This window comes from Apodemus sylvaticus, chromosome 12, assembly GCF_947179515.1.
Source record: "Apodemus sylvaticus chromosome 12, mApoSyl1.1, whole genome shotgun sequence".
Classification (NCBI taxonomy): Eukaryota; Metazoa; Chordata; class Mammalia; order Rodentia; family Muridae; genus Apodemus; species Apodemus sylvaticus.
In genome coordinates this window covers 89376497-89401774 of record NC_067483.1, presented here as the reverse complement: position 1 = coordinate 89401774, position 25278 = coordinate 89376497, and the positions used below count along the sequence as shown (strand labels likewise).

Here is a 25278-nt window from a genome sequence, read left to right as displayed (position 1 = left end):
TCACTGACCGCCGGGCGGGACAGCTCCGCGGGAGGGTGCAAGGCTAAGCGCGGCTCGGTGCCTGGGCCGCCGAGATAAACCGGGCGGGGACGGCGGACGCTCACGAGCCGGCGGGGCAGGACGCGCCACTGGGCCTCGACCAATAGCCAGCGCCGGCGATGATTCAAAAGGTCGAGGGACCAATGGGGAGCTGAGGGCGCCTCGCTAGGGGCGGGACCTTGGAGGCGCGAGAACGCGGCTGCCTGTGTCGCGCGCGGAATCGCCGCGGGCTGCTGGTGACTGTCCCGGAGCCGCTGGAGTTCGCGCAGGAGCGCGGCCAGGTGAGCGTCTGTGCGGGTTCCCGCCGCGTGTGGAGATCGGGTTCTCCGGGGCGGCCGGCGAGGCTGGGGCCGCGCGGGCCGGAAGCCGAGCGCGGGTTTCGGATGGCGGACACCCCTCCTCCTCGTCTGGGACGCGCGCGTTGGGAGCCCCGGGCGGCCCGGGCTGTGCTCGCCGCGGCGTCCGGGCCCTCGGAGTGCCGGCCGCCTTCGGGGGAGGAGTTAACCGCCTCGGGGTCCTGCCCGAGCGCCGTCCCGCTCGTCCGGGGCCTTGTGAGTGCTTCTGCGAGGTGACAGCCGGCCTCGCGCCTCCAGCGGCTTCGAGGGCCGCACAGTGCGCACTCCGGTGTGGAGGGCCTGCCCCGGGGCACTTCGGCGAAGGCGGGCTGGCCTGGCCTGGCGTTGCGCCCGCCGCGTGTAGCGAGCGCACTTGGTGTGCGAGGGCCGGGGCTCAGGTGCACCAGCAGGAGTAGGTCTGGGGTTGCAAAGTAGCAGCTGCTCGGAGGGAGGAGATGGGGCTACAGAGAATCGCGGGATGGAGGACCGACTCGGGAGAGAGGGTGATGATGGGCATGGGGGCGCGGTGAGTAAGGACCATAACGATTAGTGTGCTTTTGGGTTTTAAGTGAAAAGGCCACTCTGCCTGTAGAGCCAGTTTTCTCCTGCGTGGCTCTCAAGGGGCACTGACGCTGCGAACGCCTACCTGTTTGCATTTTGCCTAGCAGGCCTGTGCCGGCTCAGGTGTTAAAGGGTAGCTGTTAGACATCATTTGAGCTTTTTCTTTCTGCCACAGTAAGTGAATTTGGGAAAGTGGAGAAAGGATTAAAGAGCCTTGTAACGCTCCCGAGCATAGTAGAAAGGAATTTGTTGCATTGATACCTAGTGATATATATTGTACCGTAATATGTGAGGAGTCCAGTGCCAAATGACCCTCGGGTTAGCAAGAATCTGGCTTGATAGAATAAAAAAATGCCTGAGGATCCTTGAATTTCTGCCTTGTGTGGTTGAGGGTACGGTGTTTAGTAAGCAACTTTTCTTTGCAAACACCTGTTTGTTTAGGGAAGCCTGTTTGCATCTCTTGGCTTGTTACTTGGGTGCATAAGAATGCACACACATGTCTGGAGCCTTCTTGTTCTGTTCAGTATAATTATCTCCAGCTGTGCAATATTTTGAGATGCATAGCTTCTTCTGACTGTGGATTTTGTGCAAAGTGGCATGCACACCTTGTTGCCAGCCCATTCTTTATTGTCTCTTAAGACAAGGTCATTCTCCACCTGCCATATGAAATAATCACCATCAAGTGTCAGTTCTTGTTTTGTGTTTGTGGGGTTTTTTTTGTTTGTTTGTTTTGTTAAGACAAGATCACAGTGTAGACTAAGCAGACCTTTAACTCGAAGAGATCTGTTTTCCTCTGCCTCACGAATAGTGGGATTAAAGCCACCATCCCCAGTCAATCTCAGTTCTTAATTCTTTTCCTTTTCTTTTTTCTTGGGGATCAAATTTCATATCTTACACATTATAGACACGTTTTTGAAAAATTGAGGCTCAAATATCTACTGGGTGCCTTGATTTTTGTATCCCAAAGTATTTAATAGGTAATAGAAGTTTTTTTTGTTGTTGTTGTTTTGTTTTTTACTTTGACTTGTGTTCCTTGTTGGACCCATATAGTTAACGTTGTGTCTTCGAGATGCAATAGAGAAATAACGAGTCTAGGGCCATAGCATCCTAATCCTCCAGATTTCATCAGATCTCTAAAGTTAAACAGGATCAGGCCTGGGTGTAGTACCTGGATGTGATGATTATTAACAAGGACTGGATGGTTCAGATGGTCCAGAATAAATCTGTCCCAGGGCCTTTTAAAGGTGCAGGTGGTCCCCAAGCCCCAAAGTGTTCATATTTCAAGTTTTTGAAGTATTGTTTGAGATCCTACTGGCATTCATATTTCAAGTTTTTGAAGTGTTAAGTTTGAGATTCTCCTGGCATCTTCATATACAAAGACATTGTGATCTTTCTGAAACTTTGGAAGACCAGTGTAAGAGGACCTGATTGATTTGGGGTAGTCTGGGGAGGAAGAGGGGTGGGGAATCAGAGAAGGAAGCCCAGCACATTTCCTTCCTCTTTGTCCAGGGCAACTTGGAACTAAGTGTCGAAATGGACAAAGCTTTCTGTTGTCACCTTCCGTTTTTGTGTCCCTCCTCCTTGAGCAGATGTGGGCCATTGCTTCCCTGCTCCCAAGGGCCCACCAGTACCCATCAGGCAGCCTAACTTCATTCCTAAAGCTACCAAACATACTCATTACCCCAGAGATGCTATCTCACCAGTTAGGGAGACTGAGGCAGCCTCCGTAATGAACCTCTCATCACCAGATAAGCACTTTCGTTTTCTTTCATCTGTTATCTGTCTAAACAAATGAAGCTTGTGAAGTCTTTTTTTTCTTCAGGGGATTAACAGTGAAGAAATGTATTTAGAAAAACTTTCTTGGGAGGGGTAGGTAATGCAACTTTCTCCTTAATTCCACAATCTGCAAGAGTCTTTCGTGTTGCATAACCAGCTCTTGGCAGGAGTGTGAGGAGTGTGTCTGTGTGCTTAGGTGATGTGTGGAGACTTGCTTAGCTGGTGGCATCGTTAGCTGAAGGAGTCTTTCTGTCTGCTGCTTGCGTATCATTGGTATCAGAGCCCTGGCTTTATCCTGTGAATCTACCGGTCAGTGGAGAGAGAAATATCACCTCAGAGCTCCTAGCACAGCCATCATTTGATATTACCTCATGTCAATGATAATTCTTGAAAATTGTGGTTTCTTGAAGTATTGAAGGTTTCATGGGCCATGTTTTGAAACAGTGGCAGAGAATGTTAGAGTTGGCGTAGGTGTCAGCTGTGGGCGTGAGCAGTGCACAGCTTAGCTTAGGTGGGTGGATCCTCCGGCAGGCAGAGTTAACTGGTATGCACTTGGGAGACTCAGAGAATGCAAACCATATGAAGGAAACCTCAAATATGTTATTCATTATAGATTTGAAGTCCTTCCTGTTGGTAGGTTATATTAATGCTAATGGGCATTTTAAATTTTCCCAGTTTGTCTCATAGTTTTATTATTTTCCAGTAAGGTAGCTTGTTAAAGATATAATTTGATGAATTTTATGAAGGAAACCTCAAATATGTTATTCATTATAGATTTGAAGTCCTTCCTGTTGGTAGGTTATATTAATGCTAATGGGCATTTTAAATTTTCCCAGTTTGTCTCATAGTTTTATTATTTTCCAGTAAGGTAGCTTGTTAAAGATATAATTTGATGAATTTTAAAGTTTTTGAAAAGAATGACATGTGGATCTATACATAAAAAATAAGTGTCCCTTTTGAGGTGTGCCCTGATTTTTGGTTACTGCAGGGGAGCATTCTAAGTTGTCCAGTGTGGCGCCTGTTACATTGTCATGGTTTAGTCCTCAGTGTGCTCCAGTCTGCTCCAGTGGCTAAGTCATCTCCCACAAAGTGTTTCCGAATGAAATCGAATGAAGCTCACATGATATTTTGTGTTGCTCTGCTATTCTCTCACCTGAGTTTGTGAACTTTGACAAAGCATTAACTTGAAGCTTAAGCCCTGTCATCCGTAAAATAAGGAGTTGTACATTCCCTCCTTCCTTGGCTTCCTGGCCCTAAAGCTAAGCCAACTAGAAAGTTGTTTTAGTGAACAACTTAGTCCAAAAAAGTAAGTAATAATCATTGACTAATTTTTTTTTCTTTAAAATTGTTCAGACTAATTTTAGAAAATGCCAAGTAGGAAGTTTGCAGAGGGTGAAGTGGTCAGAGGTCGATGGCCTGGGAGCTCCCTTTACTATGAAGTAGAAATTCTGAGCCATGACAACAAATCCCAGCTCTACACTGTAAAATACAAAGATGGCACCGAACTGGAACTGAAGGAGAATGATATCAAGGTAAGTATGTATGTCTGCCGTAGTCTGCAGTGGGTGGGAGGAGCTGGAGGCTCATGCCAGACTCGGGCTCTGGGGCTCTGGGGCTCTGGGGCTCTGGGGCTCTGGGGCTCTGGGGCTCTGGGGCTCTGGGGCTCTGGGGCTCTGGGGCTCTGGGGCTCTGGGGCTCTGGGGCTCTGGGGCTCTGGGGCTCTTGGGGCTCTTGGGGCTCTTGGGGCTCTTGGGGCTCTGGGGGCTCTGGGGGCTCTGGGGCACATGCTGTTCTTGCCTCTGGGACTATGTGAATGAGGTGTGGGCCCAGATCTCAAAGCTCATGCCATTGGGTCTGTCTGATCATTCTGTGAGGTGTTTGCAGTGGGTGCTGTGACACAGGAAAGGGCCCTGGTTTTTTAGGAATTTTTTTAGCACAGTTTTTTCCGAGCTGAGTGCTAGGACAGGTGGAAAAACCATAGGGAGGGCAGCATCCTAAAGGCCGTGGGTGATGCTGGCAGGTCAGGGACCATTTGGAGACAGGCTGGGGGAGGGGTTAATAGGCTTGACTTTTCTCTTCCTCCTCTCTTTCCTCCCCTCCCCTCTCTTCCTCCTCTCCCTCCTTTCCCTCTCCTCTTTCCCTCTTCCCTCCTCCTTCCTTCCTCTTCTCTTCCTTTCCTCTCTTTCTCCCCTCCCCTCCCCTCCTCTGTCCTCCCCTCCCCTTCTCTTTTCTTTTTCAGGACTGGGTTCCTCTGTGTAGCCCCTGCTGTCCTAGAACTCACTCTGTAAACCAGGCTTGTCTCAAACTCAGAGATTGGCCTGTCCCTGCCTCATGAGTGCTGGGATAAAGGTGTGTGCTACCACATGGCAGGGCTTGGGTTTCTTCAACACTGGTGATGTAATCAGAGAGAGTGACATTTACTAGGTTTGAGGCCAGCTCACAGCTTCCCCTTCCAAGCCTGTCTATTAATGGTATGGGTTTTAAAATATTGAGCCATAGTATACAAATACTTAACATAAAATGCATAAAAATTAATTTCTATGAAAAAAGGATAAATAAAGCTGCAGAGTTTTGTAAGATTCTCTAGGCATGTAATAATTGCTTAGTCAGAATGCTCTAAAACGTCTCAGAACTTTGCAGTGTTGGACCTTGTATTAACCAATAGTTTAGACCCAGGCATGGTCTATGGATGAACACTATGTTTTAGTAAATGTTTTAGGCTTCATGGCTCAGGGGGTTTCTGTAGTTTAGGGGGCAACTCCAGCCATATGGAATATGGCTTCTCTTGATGCTTTTAGTGGTCATTTAAGAGCTGAGGGCTACATAAAACAGGGCCTGGACAGAGGCCCAGGGTTTGCCCGAATCAGATCTCTACCCCTGGAAACAAGGAAGGAGTGGTTTGCAGTGGATTAGGGCAGAGGGGGAGCTGAGCAAGGAATTTAACTTGTCTGTTTTTAAGAACCTGAGTTTGTGTAAGAGTGACTCTGTAGGGCTGCTGTTTGAAAAATTGGTTGCATGCTAATTATCTCGCATTGCCATGTCAGTTTTAGACAGTTCCAAGCCTCTCTGGTGTTGCTGGGAGTATATGATAGGGATGTGATGTAGTGACTGATTCCAGGGAGACACCTTCCAAGCTCGCAGAGCAGGGGCAGCCTGGGAGCTGGGCTGTTGCAGCATCACGCTGCGCTCAGTTCTCAGACCCGTGGGTTTAGAATGCAGGACAACAGACAACTGATGGCACAGCCCTGCCTGCCACTGGATGTGACTGCTCCACTAACATCTCTGTGGCCTTTCCCTTTCCAGCCTTTAAAATCCTTTAAGCAAAGAAAAAGTGGCTCAATTTCCAGCTCTCCTTCGCGCCGCCGCAGCCGCTCAAGATCACGCTCCCGGTCCCCGGGCAGGGCGCCGAAAGGCTCCAGAAGATCCGCCTCTGCATCCCACCAGGCTGACATAAAGAAGGAGATGAGGAAGGAATTTCTGCAAGTTAAACTGACTCCGCTTGTGTTGGTACTTACTTCATCTGCCCGCTGCACTGGCTTCCCTTGTACAAGTGCTTAGTCGGATTATTTGCCCTTTTGTTAGCAAGTATCTGAAAAAGAAATGTATAGTTTCTTAGAATATCCAAGAAAAATGGTTTTCTATTTTTAAGTTTTTCAGTGTGTGTGTGTGTACATGTGCACGTGTTTGTGTGTTTGGTATGTGTGTGACCACCCTGTGGAGGTTGGAGGAGAGCTGTCTGGAGTCCTTTCTCTCCTTCCACTCATTGTGTTTAAAGGATTGAGCTCCTATCATTGAAGTTGAAGGCAAGCCTTTCTGCCCGAGGGAAGCTATCATGACATCACTAGGAGCCCTATAGTGTTTACATTGAGATGAGGCTTGTAGGCCATGGAGGGAGGAGCCAGCTGCTCGGTTAGACGTTCCTGCTCCGTTAGATGTTCCTGCTCGCTCAGTGTGCTCGATCACTCGCTGTTTAAAAATGCTGTTTTCAGTGGAATGACTTTCATGTGTGTGTAGACGTGTGTGGACCCTAAGACCTAGCCAACAAGTATTTCATTTTATGTAGTAGTATAGTTTTTTTACTTCATAAAATTCTCCTGCCTCTGTTTGCTCAGTTCTGAGATCACAGTGTAAGCTACCACAGTTAATGAATGAATATTTTAAATCATTTGTTCTCAACCTTCCTAATGCTGCGACTCTTAAATACAGTAGTTCCTCATGCTGTGGTGACCCCCCTATATGATTATGTTGTTGTTACTTCACAGCTCTAATTTTGCTTCTGCTATGAATCTTAGTGTAAGTATTTTTGGGGTATAGATAGAGGTTTGCTAAGGGTGCTGTGACTCACAAATTGAGAGCCACTGTTTTAGACACTAGAGCAGAGTGTTTAAGTAAAAAGAATGCTTTCTGTATTCCACTCATTAAATGTTAGCTCTTCTGGAAACAGAGCATACAGGCTTCTAATAATCTTAAAAACTAGACTGTGTGGAGTGCTTTTATAGACTTTAAAATGTTTAAAAAAAAAAAAAAAGCCAGGCAGTGGTGGCGCACATCTTTAATCCCAGCACTTGGGAGGCAGAGGCAGGTCGATTTCTGAATTTGAGGCCAGAGTGATTTCCAGGACAGCCAGGGCTACACAAAGAATCCCTGTCTTGAAAAAACAAACAAACAAAAAAAAAAAAAAGAAAAAGAAAAGTTAAACTAGTGAGAATAACTACCATGCCGTACTTTCCTCTTTCTTTTGTGTTCCATAGTAAATATCACAAGATATACACACATTTCTGTGAAAGTTAGTTCTGTGTGCAGCCTGGTGTTTTCTTTTCAACTTCACTGTTCTAAACACTTTTCTATAGTATCTAGTATCTGCTAAGGCTTAGCTTTGAGGAAATTGAAAGTGCTAGGAGATGGACAGTGCAGACCAGAGGCTTGAAATACGTTGCTAGACTGGGTGAGCATGCTTATGCCAGGGTCAAGACTGTGGGGTGCTTGGTTCCCATCTGAGGGTTTAACAGGCCTCCCACCCCAGAGGATGTCAGATTTTCACCTCCCTTTTTCAGACTGTGTTTTTTCTTCTTTCTTTCCTTCTTTCCTTCTTTCCTTCTTTTCTTCTTTTCTTCTTTCCTTCCTTCCTTCCTTTCTGATTTATTTATGTATACGAGTACACGAATTCAGGACCTCTGCTGGCTCTGGTCAGCCTTCAGCCCGCTCACTCTGTTTGCTCCTCTGGCCTAAAGATTTACTTATTGTTATAAATTGTAGTTGTCTTCAGACACACCTGAAGAAGGCATCAGATCTCGTTACGGCTGGTTGTGGGCTACCATGTGGTTGCTGGGATTTGAACTCAGGACCTCTGCAAGAGCAGTCAGTGCTCTTACCTGTTGAGCCATTTCTCCAGTCCCCCACTCTGTTTTCCTATGACAGTGAGCTTGTCGTTCCCTTCAGTGCCTCTACCACATGGTGGGAAGGAGGGAACTGCTCTCTGTGACATCTTTCATTTTCGTGCTGTGCTCTTTTGTTGATGGAAGAGCTCCAGGTTGCCTCTGCCCCTCACCAGCAGAGCCTAACGTACTGCGGCGGTGTGTATATATGTGTGTGTGTGTGTGTGTGTGTGTGTGTGTGTGTAAGCCTCCATTTAGGCTGCCTCAGCTTTGGACATCATGCTGTGATCGCTCTTTTCCACCCCTGGTTGTGATCTCAGTACTTTACCTCACAGTGTTGAGTACTCACGGAAAGTACTGGTGTGGAGTCAGCGTGGTTTAGAGGTAGCCGACTGGCTGGTTTATCTGTGGTTAGTAGAGATTATTTAAAACCTGACATGCTGCACATAGCTTTTTAGCTTGTGTCTTCATTTGGTGACAGCTGGCTCATTCACTGACATCTGGGTAAACTCAGGTGTATGGCGCATGCTTTGTTGCTCAGTTGACCTAGAACCCCTGATGTGCTAAAGCTGCCACGTGCGGGCTGGTCTCCTGAAGGGCATGCTTGGGCTTTTGTTTTCTTCTTGACTCAGGAGTGCTTTAGTTCATTGACAGTCTTTACAGAGGAGGAGAGAGGCTGTTGCAACCATTGCCTTAAAAAGTTCTTGCAAGCTAAATCCTTTTCTTTCTTCAGTAAGACACTCAGAGGCTGAGTCAAGAGGTAGGAAGATAGTAAGGTAAAGCCCAAGTAGCAGGGAACGCAAGCCCCCGGTCTTCCCACTGTTGGCAGTGGAGGGTGGCTGAAAGTCTCTTCCTCATTTTTATGTCTAGCTAATGAGTGAATTTGCCAGGTTTTACTCACCTGCATTTTATAGAAATGTTAACCGTATGACAGTGAAGTTACTAAAGCATTTAGTATAAAGGGGTTTGGAAGATAGGAAAGTTAATGTAGAAGCCTGTTCCAAAACATAGTGTTCCATAGCTGTAATCTCAGTGCTCAGGCAGGAGGTGAGTGAGGCTGGAGGATTGCCACAAGTTTGAGGCATGTCAGAGCTGACTTTTGAGGACCAGGAAGTCGAGTTGACTGCATCTCTAGATGGTTTTTATCTTGACTCTGCTTCATTCCCAGTAGTAACGTTCTCATTGTGGTGCTCTAGTCAGGGCAGCGCTGATTGTGCTGCTTCATATCCCATTTAGAAGCCATTTGAAAACAGCGTCAATGTGTACAACGGGGAGCCGGAGCACATGGAGAAGAACACCACGCCTTACAGAGACAAGCAGGTAGGCAGCACAGCTTCCTCGGCGGCAGGCACCCTTTCCCTCACACTCACACTCACACTCACACTGGAGTTTGTTGTTCATGTTCTATCCTTAGGACTGCATGTGATTAACACACTTACTCTTGTACATTCACAGCTCTACAGAGATGTTGAGTTAGTAGTGCTTGCATTAAATATAGACTATATATATATATATATATATATAATCTTTTTTTTTTTTAAACTAGGAAAGAGTCATTTTGTCAACAGAAGACAGCTATATAGCAACACAGTACAGCCTTCGTCCCAGGAGAGAAGAGGTTAAAGCCAAAGAAATAGAGTCTGAGGAACAAAACCGTGTCACCAAAGGACCTGCACCTTTGGGATCCTTTCAAGTGACCACTCCACAGAGGAAGGACTTGGAGTTTGGAGGAGTACCTGGTAGGTGTTAGAACCCCCATTAGGAAGGAAAAAGGGTGGGCAGAGTTGCTCTTATGTGCAGGTCTTTCTGCAGCAGGAAGAGATTGAGGAGGTGGAGGACTAGGGAAGGACTTTCCAGAGAAGGGACAGTGGCGTGAAGGCCTGAGCTGGGAGCTATGGCCGTGTGGTATGTGTACATGACGGGGCGGTGCACTGGACACACAGGGGTAGATGGACAAGCCATAAGGCACAACTAAAGGATGCTAACTCTAAAGCCATGATGCAGGGGCTTTGCCTTGGGGAAGGGTGCAGGAAGGTCGTGGTGGTCCTGTAGGGGCAGGGATGAGGAGAGGGCAGGGAGGGCCTGGCTGCCCTTCACTGCAGGAGCAAGGGCAGCGGGACGCCTCCTGCTGCCTTCCCTGCCTGCTCAACGAATGCATGTGTGGGGGCCTCCCAGAGGACAGTTCTGCTAGGCTCCTGTCTGCAAGCATAACTGAGTCATTGATAATGGCAGGGATTGGGTCTTGCCCATGGGATGGGTCTCGAGTTGGGCCAATCTTTGGTTGGCCATTCCCTTAGTCTCTGCTCCATTTTTGTCCCTGTGCTTCTTGCAGGCAGGACAAATTTTGGGTCGGAAGGTTGAGTGGGTGGGTGACTCTGTTGCCTGTCTCTGGATCCTGCTTCCCTAACTGGGCTGTCTGTCTGGCCTCAGTGGGAGAGGATGCTCCTAGTCCTGCAGTGACTTGATGTTCCAGGGTAGGTTGGTGCCCAGGGAGCATGGAGGAGGGGCTATGGGAGGGGCGCTGCAGTTGGGATGTAAAGTGAATAAATAATGGGAAAAACCCAAAACAAAGCAGTGTCATGTGCAGAGCCTGCGGTGAGTGAGATGCGAGCTGGGGACAGCCCGCCATCTCTGCTTGCCGTCACCACTCAGAGTCTGCACGTGTGTGACAGTGTTACATGTTAGAAAGTTATGGATAGCAAGTCTACTGTGAAGACTAAAGGGCTCATTTTCAGGCTTGAGCTAAGTGGCTCGTGCCTGTGAACCAGAGCTGGGAGGCTGAGGAGGATCTATAGAGTTCCAGGCTGGGAGGCTGAGGAGGATCTATAGAGTTCCAGGCTGGGAGGCTGAGGAGGATCTATAGAGTTCCAGGCTGGGAGGCTGAGGAGGATCTATAGAGTTCCAGGCTGGGAGGCTGAGGAGGATCTATAGAGTTCCAGGCCAGGGCTACCCGAGGCTGTGCAGCCACATTAGCCCAGCAGGTGTTGGTCTCTGGGTCCCCTCACTTGCTCTTTTGTGGCTGGAGTTGAAAGTCTGGTCTCTGAGGTGGAGCTGTGCTTGTGTCACTCACCCAGGGCTGTGTGCTCACTGGAAATGAGAGAGAGTAAAAGTCGCTCAATTTTATTATTACTTTGGGGGTGGGGGTGGAGAGTAAGCAAGCCAGCTAACGCTCTGGGGCTCACGGCAATGCTGGCTCTGAGCTCGGTGTCAGATGCCCTTACCTGCTGAGACATTTTCCCAGCCAAGACAGGGAGAGTTTTGCTTAAGATTTATTTTTTCATTTTATATGTGTGAATGCTTACCTGTATATTTGTTATATGTACCCCATGTATACCTGTTGTTCAGGGACCTCAGAAGAGGATGTCGGCCTCCCTGGAACTAGAGTTACATACAGATGGCTGTGAGCCACCGTGTGGGTGCTGGGAACTGAGTGCAGGTCCTGAGAGAGCAAGTGCTTTTAACCACCAAGCTGACGGATTCTTCAGCCCCTAGATGAGTTTTCAATGAATTTCAAATGAAATTGGTTTCAGGCAGCTAGCCAGATCTAGTTTTGCCCTGAAAGTAAAATACATATAAATAAAAAGCCACATGATTTTTAAGAACTAAACAAAGCTGACTGAAGTGGGGTCTGACAGGCCTGGTTGCTTGCAGGTGCGTCCTTCCTTATGCTCGGCCTGCCCACCTGTGTCGTCCTGCTGCTGCTGCAGTGCAGGCAGGATGACCCCGGGCTGCTCCAGTTCCCCCCGCCTCTGCCGGCTCTCCACGAGCTGTGGGAAACCAGGGTGTGCGGCGTTTACCTCCTCTGGTTTTTCGTTCAAGTTCTCTTCTACCTTGTACCAGTTGGGAAGGTAAGGTTTTATTGTTGTTTTGTTTTTGGGAGACATGGTCCTTGCTGTGTAGCCTTGGATGACTTGGAACTCATTCTGTAGACCAGGTTGGTCTTGAACTCACAGAGATCCATCTGCCTCTGCCTCCGCAGTACTTGGATTAAAAACATGTTCCACCCTGGTTGAAGGTACGGTTTTGCTGAAGGAGCGTGGTTTTGTGAAACTTGTCTAACTTCTTTGTCATTGCTTACATTTCTAGCAGTTTCAAAGTTAGAAGCTGTCCGTCATACACTGAAACTTATTCCTGTGCTCTGTAACTTTTAACTTATTAAGCATAACTTTAAAAATACAACTTGGATTTATCTCATTTCCTACATTACTTTTCTTTCTTTTTCAATAAAATACCTGACAAAAGCCAAGGGGCAAAACGAAACAAGAAGAAGAAAAGGATTTACTTTGGCTCAGGCTTTGAGGGTAACATCCATGACAGCAGAGGAACGGTGTTGAGGAGAGAGCCAGTGTCCGGGCGGAAGCAGAGAGACAGTGAATACTGGTACTCAGCTTGCTCTCCCCTTTTAAACAGTTTTATAATTGTGTGTACGGGTGTTTTTGCCTACATCTATGTCCATGCACTGTGTGTGCGCAGAACTCAGAGGCCAGAGAGGACTGAGATCCCCTAGGGCTGGAGGAGCTGGTTGTGAAGCATCTCTGTGTGTGGAGGTTTTCCCAGGCCCGGGAAGGGGGAAGAGCAGGCTGGGCTCTTGTCGCCACTGAGCCATTGCTCCAGCTCTTCTCCCGTTTCTCCAGTCCGGGAACCCAGCCCGTGACATGGAGCCTCTCACACTAGGGAACGTTTGTCTTTACAGCTCAACACAATCTAGAAACTTCCTCAAAGCTGTGCCTAGAGCTTTGCTCCTAGGAGATTCTGGGTCTTATCAAGATGATACTCAGTTGTATTTTTTTTTAAGATTTATTTTATGTATATGAGCATGCTGTCACTGACACACCAGAAGAGGGTCTTGGATCCAATTATGTGAGTACACTGTTGCAGTCTTCAGACACACCAGAAGAGGGTATCTGATCTGTGAGCTGGTTGCTAGGAATTGAACTCAGGACCTCTGGAAGAGCAGCCACTGTTCTTAACCACTGAGCCATCTCTTCAGCCCCCAGTATTTTTTTTTTTTTTAATCACACCTATTTTCAGTTCTAACAGGAAAGATAAGTTATTTGCCATCAGCCTAACTCTTACTAGTGGCAGCTAAAGAACACCCTGGGGCCTCAGTGTGTTCACTTGTAGGTGCAACACCTTAAATCATTGTCTTCTGAGCTCAGTGGATTTAACAAAAAACCCCAGAACACAAGAGTAAACTATTTCTAGTTTTGATCCTTAGGAGCTGTTGCTAAGAACACAGTGTTCTTTTCAGACTCCCATGCAAGTGTGGTCTTTCAGTTGTAGTGCCTTTCCTTTGAGCTGTGTTCAAAGAACATGAGCTGCCCTAAGAAGTGCATAATTCATTTCAGATCTTCTTAGGAGAGTGCATCTTTGCCAGCTGGAAGTTGCGTTAGGAGGGTAGGGCTGCAGACTCGGTGCTGTGGACTCCCGCTGTAAGGGGTTGTCCGTTCTTACTCCAGGGCTCTGTTCAGACTCAGGGAAAACATAAACATCCTGCATACACACAGACATAGTGTCACTTGAGAAATCGTCCATCTGTACTGTCACACTAAGGCCCAAGAAGACACCTGCAATTGAGAAGGACCGCTTAGGGTTTCGCTATTGCTGTGATCTCAGGTTTTAGGTTTCTGCCCTGGGCTTCCCTTCCACAGCAGAGGAACAGGTGCTGGAAGAGGATGGTATCTTAGTATTAGACAGCTCAGAGTGTCTGCACCCTCAGGCAGTATTCGCACCACCCTCTTGGGCATCACTGTGCTTTGGGTGTGCCATCATGGTTCCCACTTGGGATGCAAGCTTATCATAGTACAGGAGTGTGTGTGCAGTGGAGCAGGTCAGAGCATACACGGTGTTGACAGCACACAGCCCAGTTGACAGGAATCTCTCTTCTTGTATTAAACTTGTTTACATACATACTTATGGCTAGATTCCCCATATGAGAAACAGCACACACATCATTTTTTTTGAGTTTGTGTGACCTCACTTCATACATTTTAAGCCCATTCGTTTTCCTGTGGTCCTCCTTCCTTCTTTCCTTCCCTCCTTCCCTCCTTCACATAAAGACCAAATATAAGGAGACAAGGAAGGACAAGGTGATAGCTATGAAAGGATTTTAAGCTAATTGTTTTTCTGGTTCTAACCTGTTGTGGGTTTTCTGGATATGTGTATGTGTGTGTCTGTGTAAAATTTTTAAAGAACCTCATAAATGAGAGATAGTGGGGTTAGACTGTTCTGTCATTGATAGGCAGTAGAGAGTTTTGAGCACACTAATCTTTTATTGTATGCGGAGTGGTTTGGTGAGGGTGGTTTTTGCAATAGTCTTGGTGCATTGAAAAATAATTAACTACATATGTTTAAGGTAAATCCCTACAGTGAGGTTGTGTCATCAACTACTAGAATACTACTGTGTTTCCTACTTTCTTGGGTATAATGAAATTCAAGAGTTTGAGAAGTTTACACACACATACACACACACATTTGTGTATATAAATGTAAGAAATATGAGCTGGGTGTGGTGCTATACACCTTTAATTTCAGCATTCTGGATGCAGAGGCAGGTGGATCTCTGTGAGGTGGAGGCCAGCCTGGTCTACAAAGTTAGTTCCAGGACAGCCAGGGCTGTTGCACAGAAAAATCTGTCTGAAAAAACAAAGATGATAATGTCCTTTAATTTTTAAATAAAAGTAATGTATTTTTTTTTCTTTTAAGGTTGTAGAAGGAACACCTCTTGTTGATGGAAGAAGACTCAAGTATAGACTGAATGGTGATTTTCTTAAATACTCAATGGCATAACTTTTATAATTTTTAAATTGTTGGAGCTAATATACTAGGATATTGAACAATAGATTATCTTTTAGTAGTTTGAAGAACTTGTAGATAAATTGGCTTATTCCAGCTTATGAAAAACATGTGTAAAACAGAATAGTACTCTTAGTATCTTCTGTTCTTTTACTTTGAGATAGGGCATCACCACGTCACCCAGGTGAGCCTGGAGCTCACTTTGTAGTACAGGCTAGCCCTTCTGCTTCAGCCTCCTGAGTTCTGGCATTATAAGTGAGTGCTACTAGCCTGGTTAGTTTTGTTTCCTTTTTCCTTTTAAAGATTTATTTGTGTGTGTGTGTGTGTGTGTGTGAGATATAATATAGTATTGTATTACATGTGTACCTGGTGCCCATGGAAGTCAGAAGAGGGTACTGGGCCCTTGGAACTGGAGTTACTGATTATTTTGAGCATCCCGGGAACCCAGCCTGTGTTCCTAGGTTGAGAAGAGCAGATGTTTCCCCTTACCTTTTTTTTTTTTTTTTTTTTGTGGTTAAATATTTTTTTTTAAATATTTGTTTGTGTGTGTGTCTGAGTGTATTCGTATGCATCATGTGTGTGCAGTGGGAGCTGTTGGAGGTTAGAAGTGTTGGATTCCTGGAACTGGAGTTACAGGTGGTTGTCAGTTACTGCATGGTGCTGGAACTGAACCTGGGTCCTCTGAAAGAACAGTGTGTGCTTTTGAATGCTGAGCCATCCCTTCAGTGCCTAACAAATACTTTTAACTAGAGTGATCTCTCCAGTGTGCTTTGTTTTCTTAATAGCACTTACCATCTGTCTTAGTTTTCTATTCCTGTATAAACATCATGACCAAGAAGCAGGTTGGGGAGGAAAGGCTTTATTCAGCTTACACTTCTACACTGTTGTTCATCACTAAAGGAAATCAGGACTGGAACTCAAGCAGGTCAGGAAACAGGAGCTGAGGCCATGGAGGGATGTTTCTTACTGGCTTGCTTCTCCTGGCTTGCTCAGCCTGCTCTCTTATAGAACCCAAGACTACCAGCCCAGGGATGGTACCACCCACAAGGGGCCCTCCCGCCTTGATCACTAATTGAGAAAATGCCTCACAGCTGGATCTCATGGAGGCCTTTCCTCAACTAAAGCTGCTTTCTCTGTGATAACTCCAGCCTGTGTCAAGTTGACACGCAACCAGCCAGTACACCATCATTCAACAAGTGTCTTAAGGTTTTACCATAGCAGGCATCCTCTTGGCTTTCTGAAGGCTCCCCCATTGTTGTACACATTCCAGTCCCTCCCACCTAGGAGCCAGCCATTCCTGTCCTTGTGTGCCTGGGGCCAGCTGACTGGCCTGCGAGCTGTCTTTTGAGTGTGTGTTCACTCTTGTCAACTCTTTGCCTGAAAGCTGTATCTTTCCCTGTGCGTTTTACACCAGGAAGCTGTAGTCAGTATTGCTTCTTATGAAGGGGAAGATGCGAGGAAGGGTGTGGGACTGCTGTAACTGCAAAAGCCAGGAGAAAGTTTTGGGTTCCTTCTTGCCTGTTTTATTTTCTGACAGTTATGGCTTGCCACATCAGTGTCTTTTCTGTTTAGTGGACTTTTCCTGGAGGAATGTAGTTTTCTGGGCTAGCTTGTGTTTACTACACAGTTGGCACTAGAGAGCTATGTGGGCACGCACTGGTGCATGCGTGCTGAGTACAGAAGGCAGCTTGGAGCTTGTGTAACAGCTTGTGAAAAGGCTCTTTTATCTGAATATCTTGATAGTCAGCACATGTGCTAGGGGCTCCATACAGCTTTACCTTCTGAAGCCAGAGAAGTGCCATTAGCATGACTTTAGGAGTCTGTGTGGTGGTTAATCCTTAACAGGCTTTCCAGTTTACTAAACTGGGTAATGTCATTTATTTCTAGAATTTTATGACATATGCTCTTCACATTGTGATTGGGCGTACGTTCACATAAGTCTATCTTAATGTTGCCTATACCTTAGGGTGAAAATGCATTTTCTACAGTTGACCTGCCAGTGTCCTGGCTTAGCAGCACAGACCACTGGAGAGTTATCTTTTGGTCACCTGTGGGATCATGTAGCTCATTGCAGTCCAGTACTAGGAGTGGACGTTGTATGTTGCTAGTCTGAATCCAGATTTGAGTGCTGAATGTGTCTTGCTTTTGTATTGTGCATGATACAGTGTGAAACTTCCTAAGTTAAACCACTCGAAGCCTGGAATGGTCTGAATAAATTTTAATGTTTAGCTTCCCCCTTGTTTTCTAGTTTTGGGTGGGACTTGCTCACTGGCTTAGCTAGCATTCTTAACTAAAATCAATCTACAGGTGCTAGACGGGAAGCAGAAGTGCTTTTGGGACTGCCTGCCTTTAGGTGCCAAGCTGCATGCCGTCCTAGCGGCTGTGTGCCTGACTGAGACTGTGTTTGCTGATGCTGGACAGCTTTGTGTTTTTGCCCACCGCCTTACTAATGGAACCTGTGTCTCGCTGTCAGTGCTGGCCTGCTCCTGCTGCAGTGCTGGCCTGCTCCTGCTGCAGTGCTGGCCTGCTCCTGCTGCAGTTCTACTTTCCTTCCAGGTCTCCTGCTCTTGGTGTTTGGGGTTTTCTTAGCCCGTTTTGTTTTTGCTTTGTCTCTATGGAGGGTGTGGTCTGTCCAGAGGCCAAGTACTGCACCTGAGCCCTTGGTCCTTGTGTAAAGACTTCCCTCCTCTGTTTGTGCTTCTAATAGTACTTGATTTCTTTTTATGGGATTTTACTATTAAGGAAATTCCTAAGACATTCTGAGTGATTGATTAATCAAAAATTGTATTGACCACTTCATAAATTTTATAAGGGTTTATTCTTTGGAGTAAACTTGGTATGTAGAAAATGTGGCTCTAGAAAGCAAATTTGTGACTATTTTATCAAAGCTTAGAAATCCTCTCATTAATGACCATGACTTTTTTGTGTTTGACTGTTAGTTGAAATATAATTTGCTGACTTCATGTGTACTTCAGTTCTTGTAAGAAAGATGATCTCTTTAACCAAAAGGTGAAATTGTCCACTTCCTGCCCCAAATGGGCAGGCAGCACCAATAGACTGGCCTGTGGTTTGTGGCTTCTCTTGGGGCTCTCAGTCTGCTGGCCGTCTGTGCATTGGAGGATAGCCTTGTTTGGCCATGTGCTGGGATTACAAGTATGAGTATCCACACTTGGTTTTCTCAGGTTTTATTATGGCCTCTACTGTGAGGGTATGGTATCTTAATATCCATTTTCTATGTGGCAGAATGTGACTAGAATCTTTTTGTATTGTTACCATCTAGTGAGTGTCAACATAAATATTTATAGCTGTATGCCTACTGAGATCATTCTGCTGTTAGGTCGTGGCGTTAGACTTGAAAATGTGTTCTTGTGTGACTCTTTTGGGAGTTACTTGACTTTGAACTCTAGTAGTGAGTGCATTTGAGATAGATTCTTTTCAGATTAATAGTAAATTTCAACTTGGCTTTAATTATCAGTGGATAATGATGGTTCATATTGCAGAAGAATGTTAGCATTCCTAAAAGACAAGAGTCTTAAAAGTACAAGAGCTGTGGTATTTACAATGAAGATTGTATCTTAAGCACATTGCTTATTTGTGTATTTATGAAAATAATCTGGATAATGAGATGAAGATTTAAATAAACAGAAAAACACTGCATTGGCTGGCAGCTCCTGTGTTTGGGGTGGAGGTAGGGGGTCTTTTTGAGCCCAGAAATTTAAGGCCAGTTTGGGCAACCTAGTGTGACTTGTCTCAGAAAACCCCCAAATGTAGCCCCAGGATGAATGATGTTGATTAACTCTGTTCTCTCTTTAAAGGATTGCACGCCTTCATCCTGACGTCAGCAGCCTTGGGAGCCGCTGCCTTCTGGGGCACAGAGCTGTGCTACCTGTACACTCACTTCCTGCAGTTCGCACTGGCAGCCACCGGGTTCTCCGTGGTCCTGAGTGTCTACCTCTACGCCCGCTCTCTGAAAGCCCCAAGGCATGAGCTGTCACCTGCCAGTTCTGGTGAGCAGTTACATCATGTGTAACATGGCTTGTGTCCAGAGCCCTGGTAGCCATGGCTACTCTTGAGTAGATTGTTTTTGGTCTAGTTTAATTATGGGAAATAAAGAGACATAGAAAAGAAGTGAAGAAAAAAAATTGAAGGCAAAATTTTTTTCTCATGCTTTTCTGTTTAGTTCTCATTAACCTTAGTATGTGACTAAAAACCTTTAGCAGCTCTGACTCCATCTACTTTTGTCAAGTAGTAAATTCCTTAAAAGCAGGCTGAAAGTTATTTGGTTCTAACCTAAGATTTTTTTTTAAAGTTTCCTATGGACTGGGTGTGGAGGCACATACCTTTAGTCTGAGCACTTGCCAGGCAGAAGCCAGAGGATTTCTGTGAGTTTGAGGCCCTCCTGATCTAAAGTTCCAGGCCAGCCTGGGCTACATACTGAGACCTAATCTACAGAACAAAAGAAGCCATCGCATGTTTAACCTGCACCTGTGGCTGCCTTAGAGGCGTCTGTCTCCAGCTCTCAGCCACCAGCCAGGCTTCCTAGTCTACCTTCCTGCTTTGCTTCTCCCTGGCAGTCTCCTCAGGGAGCACAGTGGACTAGGTCAGCACACTGTTGAGGTAAACACTGTCTCCTTCACAGGAAATGCCATCTATGACTTTTTCATTGGTCGTGAATTAAACCCTCGACTTGGTGCTTTTGATCTCAAGTTCTTCTGTGAATTGCGCCCTGGACTGATTGGATGGGTATGTCTTTTTTTTTTTTTTTTTTTTTTGAATAATTTCAGTGGTATAACTTCATCTTGTATTTAGAAGGAAATGTAGGCGATTTTTGAAGATTATAGTTTTCCCCAATTGTGTCTTAACACAAACTATTTTCTTACTATATATATATATATATATATATAGAATCGATTTAAGATAACTTATGGATTATTAAACATCACAGATTTTTTTCTTTCAATTTTTATTACATTTATCTAGGAAGTGATAGTGTAGATGGAATAATATAAAAATTAGTTTCTTTTCCCTTTTCAGTAAAGCCTTATTTGACCCAGTTTCAGACTTGGAGAATTACAGAAATAGAACCAAGAATTCCATTTCTTTAGCTGGATTCCTGTACTAATAATAGCGCGCCCAGTCACAGTCCAGTCAAGGACAGTGTTACTGAGGAGATCCGTAATGCTTGTTGGGTGCTCCATCCTTTCACCCTGGTCTCCTCAGCTGTATTGGTTCCTTAGGCTCTTGTGCCTGTGTCACTGTTTTGAAGAATACTATTCGTAAGACTGTGTTCTCTTGATCAGAGATTCCATGTGTTGTCAAGAGTGGCAGAGAAGTGACACACGTTAGGGTTAAGCTGTCATGTTCTTTGGTGGCCAAGGGCAGTGTGCACTGGGGTCTCATCTCTGCTTGTTCCTGTGAGTGTCTCTCTTTCTAGGTGGTTATTAACTTGGTGATGCTTTTGGCGGAAATGAAAATACAGGAACGTAGTGCCCCGTCCTTGGCGATGATCTTGGTTAACAGTTTCCAGCTCTTCTATGTGGTGGATGCCCTCTGGAATGAGGTAATTTGTTAGGTTTTTAAAATATTTGTTTGTTTGCTTATTTTTGAGGTCCTAGTAGTCCATGCTGGTTTAGACTTGTGATCTTCCCACCTTAACCTCCCAAATTGGGATTATCGGAGTGTATTTCTGTACCTGAACAAGGTAGTTAATTTTAAAAAGAGCTGAATTCTTGGAGACCATGAAGTCAAGCAGTTTTGAGAGTTGATGAGCCTTTGCCTTTCCTCCGGGGAACGCTCAAGTTGGTTATATACAGAATCAGGGCAGTGTAGCTTGCTTCTGCTATAGCTTGTGTTGATAATGAAGAGGTGGCTCAAGGGGCCTGCACGTGGACACTTGAGGGTGTGTCGACAACTCTTATTTGGAAATGACTTTCTAAGCATTTAACATCATTCTGACATCTAGGTTGTGAGCCTTAGGGCCTGGATCTATGAACTCTCATCTTGCCCAGTATGATCTGGGCTAGATGCCCTCACAGGGACTGCTTTTTTCTTTAACCCAGAACTAGTTTTCACTACAACTCTATGAGAGCTGATTGTTCTTTCCATAGATACATCTTTGTTTGTTTGTAAGACAGGGTTTCTCTGTAGCCCTGGCTGGCCTCGAACTCAGAAATCCCCCTGCCTCTGCCTCCCAAGTGCCGGGATTAAAGGTGTGCGCCACCACTGCCCAGCTCCACAGATACATCTTGAACCCATTACTCCTTGCTAGGCACTGGGGCATGTACATTTGAAAACTGAGGCTTACATTGCAGGGGAGATCGTAGGATGCTGGCATCTGAGAAGGGCTGTTCAGGGAAGGGACCGAGGCTGGGGGTGGAGGAAGGTGAGGTCTGGGAGGGCCTGGGCAGAGGCCTGTTACTGTAGGACTTTTGTGGGTTGGGTGGGATGCGGCAACTGAACCTGCCTTTCACTATTTTGGTGTGCCTTCACTTCATCTACTTGACCATGAATTAGCACTCTAACCGTAAGATGGCTTTCCTTTCTTCCCATCTGTCATTTTAGGAAGCATTGCTGACCACCATGGACATCACCCACGATGGCTTTGGCTTCATGCTGGCTTTTGGAGACTTAGTGTGGGTTCCATTTACTTACAGCCTGCAGGCCTTTTACCTGGTCAACCATCCCCATGACTTGTCCTGGCCATTGGCTTCTGTCATCATTGCTCTGAAACGTGAGTGCTCGTCTCAGCCTCTGCAGTCTGAGACACCGTGTTTGCTGTTTCTGGTTGGTGTCTGTCACATGCCATCGTACTTGATCACAGGCTTGAAATAATTTATGATGGATAAGTACTGAAAAAATTGTCAAGTTTGCAAAAAGAGGGAATACATGCTAGCTCCCCACTAGTTCTCACCAGACAACATCTTCTATTTTTAAGCAATTTAACTTAAATAAAATGAATTGCAGGGCTGGGTGGTGGTGGCGCATGCCTATAATCCCAGCACTCTGGGAGGCAGAGGCAGGTGGATTTGAGTTCGAGACCAGTCAGGGCTATACACAGAAACCCTGTCTTGAAAAAAAACAAATCCAAAAAACCAAACAAAAAAAAGAATTGCTTTAGGAATAATTTTCATCTAATGCCTACATTTTTAAAAGAGATCTTAAAAATGAAATTGGTAGCTGGGCGATGGTGGCGCATGGCTTTAGTCCCAGCACTTGGGAGGCAGAGGCAGGTGGATCTCTGAGTTCAAGGCCAGCCTGGTCTACAAAGTGAGTTCTAGGACAGACAGAGAAACCCTATCTCGAAAAAAAAAAAAAAAAAAAGAGAAAAGGAATTGGTCTTTATACAACTTTTGGTCTCACTGTAGCCTGAGCAGCTCAGACAATACACTGAGGGCCTACATGACAGGAGTCAGTCCTCCGGAGAATGGCAGCTTGAACTTACTGAGGCTGTGGGTTTAACTGGAGGCTCAGTGGGTTCGTGCAGGATGGGAGGCTCACTGCAGGAGCAAGCAGCACATGTAAGGTGGGCAGGTCCCCCGGGGCTGCTGGAGGCTGCCACACCCAGGGGTTGTCAGTTCACATGGTTCTCCTTTATTTCTTTGTCATTTAATTCTTCAGAACCTCCTGGATAGGAAAAGAACCATTGAACTTCAAATAGAGCTAGTTTTATGACACTGATGAGTGTCTGTAATGAAGGTGTAGTTTCTCCATTGGTTTGCTTATTCGTGTCAGTGGCACCTGAGTTATCCAGCACAATCTGCTTCTATCTGAACGAGATGCTGAAGTGGAGATTTGTTATTTCTTGTTATTCAGATCTTATCATAGTAGTTCCATATTAGGGTCTGTTGAAATTTTAATAAATCCCAAGTTGGAGGGGGGAATGAGGGAATCACCCTGAAGGGCAAACACTGTTTTCTACAGGCAGTAAGGTTGCCTGTAGTCACTGTCACTTGTTGCTGTCTCATACACTGTACTTTCTGGGTATGGCTGGCAGTGTTTGCCTTCAAGATGGATGATGAGTAAGATTTTAGATGCTACATTACATCTAAATTACTAACAGGAAAATATTTTAAAATTTCAGTGTGTGGATATGTAATCTTCCGTTGTGCAAACTCTCAGAAAAATGCATTCCGGAAGAATCCCACTGATTCAAAGCTTGCACGTAAGGACTGACTTTTAATTTGTTGATTTCTATTTATTACATGTAGATTTTTATGCCTCTCTTTATTAGAAGTCATTAAAATAGGTTTTGTTTTTATATAGATTTGAAGACCATTCCTACTTCCACAGGGAAGAGTCTGCTTGTTTCTGGATGGTGGGGTTTTGTTCGCCATCCCAATTACTTGGGCGATCTCATCATGGCTCTGGCGTGGTCCCTCCCTTGTGGTAAGCATCTCAGTGCTAATGTGACTTTCTCTGGATAGAGATAGGCCATTTGTTGGAGTTCTAGGCAGCTCCGGGGTCTGACAGGCGTTGTCTACTTCTGAGGGGATTGGGAATGTCTTGAGGTAGTTTTTCTAAGGAGACGGTAATGGAAGGTTTAGTTTGTATTTGGTGTACCTTGGCTCTTAGTGCATTGTGGGAAAACAGAGGAATCATGTAGCCACTGTGTTCCCTACAGGCTTTAACCACCTCCTGCCTTACTTCTACGTCATCTACTTCACCGCGTTGCTTATCCATCGAGAGGCCCGTGATGAGCACCAGTGCAGGAGGAAATATGGCGTCGCCTGGGAGAAGTACTGCCAGCGCGTGCCCTACCGCATAGTTCCCTACATTTACTGACCTGCGCTGCTGCTTGCCTCGCAGCGCAGACCGCGCAGAAACAAGGAAAGTCCAAATGAACTAACTTGATGCACTGACAGGATCTCTAGGTTTGTTTTTGAGTCAGGACTATAGAGCCAAATAGTACATCTTTTAATGTAGTTGAATTTATTCTTATTAAAGTATGGCAGTTAATGTAAGGGGAATTACAGAGATGGTATAATTTTTGCTTATTCATAGGAAAATTTTAATCCCTAAAAATCTGAACTTTTTGTAGTTTTTTTTCCAAAATTTTTTCTTTTTGCCATTTGATTTTTCTTAATTGAAAACTCTTAAATTACATCTACGTTTCATCGTGCTTTGAACAGAATTCTCTTTAAGTCAGTTTATTAGTCTATAAATCAAGCAAAACCCAACCCACTATTGATGGTATATTGGAAGAACAAGGGCAGATTGCTTGCAGGACCTGGTTTAAGGGAGACCATTCATAGCAGTGACTCCACCTCAGCCTTCAAAAGTGCATTTGGGAAATATAAACACATAGACTACTTTTATGTAATATATGATGACTTTTGATTTTTCTGTACAGTGTTTGAATGTGAGATAATTGTCAGAAACTAAGTAGTTTTTTTATCAAAAATATTTTCTGTGTTTTAAATTAAGTTTTGTAAAGTAATGTGAATTTAAAAGTGTAAAGGAATTACAATTCATTTAAAGTTAAAGCATAGGAAAGTTATATTTCTTTATCCAAAGTTTGTGAATTTGGCTTTGCTACCTCAATTTGCAGGTGTGTTTGCCTTTATAAACTGTTGCAAGTAGAAAAAAAATATATTTTTGGAGTAACAGCACTATTTAAACATTTTACACACATTGGTGTTGGAAAAATTGCCATTTTTAGGCTACTATTTTTATATATTTTTTGACTTACAATTCAACAGTGTTTTTGCTACTGTTTAGCTAATACAGTTTATTCTATTTTGTATCCTTTATGTTTTTAGAGCGCTCTAGAAAGGAGTTCAACCTGATACTACTTTTAAGTTTTCTCTCTCAGTTTAATAGATGTGTACAAACTGGTTGTAGCCATTCAGTTCTAGCAAGGTTAATTAGTTTCATAGTAACTGTCCCAGAGCAGGACAAGTGGCAAGTTCACTAGACTTTTTTATAAACATAAGGATGCAGTACATATAGTGTGTGTACATTTGGGTTTCTATTACACATATCACATGAGCCAGATGCAGAGTATTCAGGTCACCTGCCCTGAATACTAAGTGGCTCTGCTCCTGTGATCATGACATGTTAACACTCTGCAGTCTGTCATCCTAAGATATTCAGCAGGTGGTTTCTATCATGCTTTCTTTTCTCCTGGTATCAACATGGTATGTGCTAATAAGCTTAGAAGGAAACTTTAGGTAAGACTAAAGACATTGGGTTCTTTGCCTGGTACTGAAAGGGTGGGCAGTGCCACAGTATCTGGATATCAGGTGCAAGCTGTTTTTAATTTGATGTTTGGCAAGCTTTGTAATAAATTTTTGGTTGGAAACAAAAAGTTGAAAATAAAGAGTTGCTGGTAGAGCCTCATTTCTCGTTTTGCCACACCACCCCCCACCCGCTTTTTTTCCCTAGGACTTTTTTTCTTT

The 25278-nt window shown here is 45.0% G+C and overlaps 1 protein-coding gene across 1 annotated transcript; it reads left to right on the top strand.

Moving 5' to 3' along the window:
* Positions 1-204: 204 nt before the first annotated feature.
* On the top strand, positions 205-25213 carry Lbr (lamin B receptor). Its single transcript, XM_052201307.1, has 14 exons — positions 205-320; positions 4065-4243; positions 6015-6218; positions 9323-9406; positions 9633-9825; positions 11738-11934; positions 14792-14846; positions 18697-18888; positions 19521-19624; positions 20316-20441; positions 21443-21611; positions 22962-23042; positions 23144-23266; positions 23502-25213. Exons 2-14 carry the CDS (start codon positions 4079-4081, stop codon positions 23660-23662), a joined length of 1854 nt encoding a protein of 617 aa, XP_052057267.1. The 5' UTR covers positions 205-320; positions 4065-4078; the 3' UTR covers positions 23663-25213.
* Positions 25214-25278: the final 65 nt, after the last annotated feature.

Excerpts from the sequence above, each read along its gene's own strand:
- Lbr (XM_052201307.1), top strand. The coding sequence starts at position 4,079 with ATGCCAAGTAGGAAGTTTGCAGAGGGTGAAGTGGTCAGAGGTCGATGG. Across the intron at positions 9,826-11,737 it reads GGAGTTTGGAGGAGTACCTG|GTGCGTCCTTCCTTATGCTC; the intron begins GTAGGTGTTAGA and ends GGTTGCTTGCAG. Across the intron at positions 11,935-14,791 it reads ACCTTGTACCAGTTGGGAAG|GTTGTAGAAGGAACACCTCT; the intron begins GTAAGGTTTTAT and ends TTTTCTTTTAAG.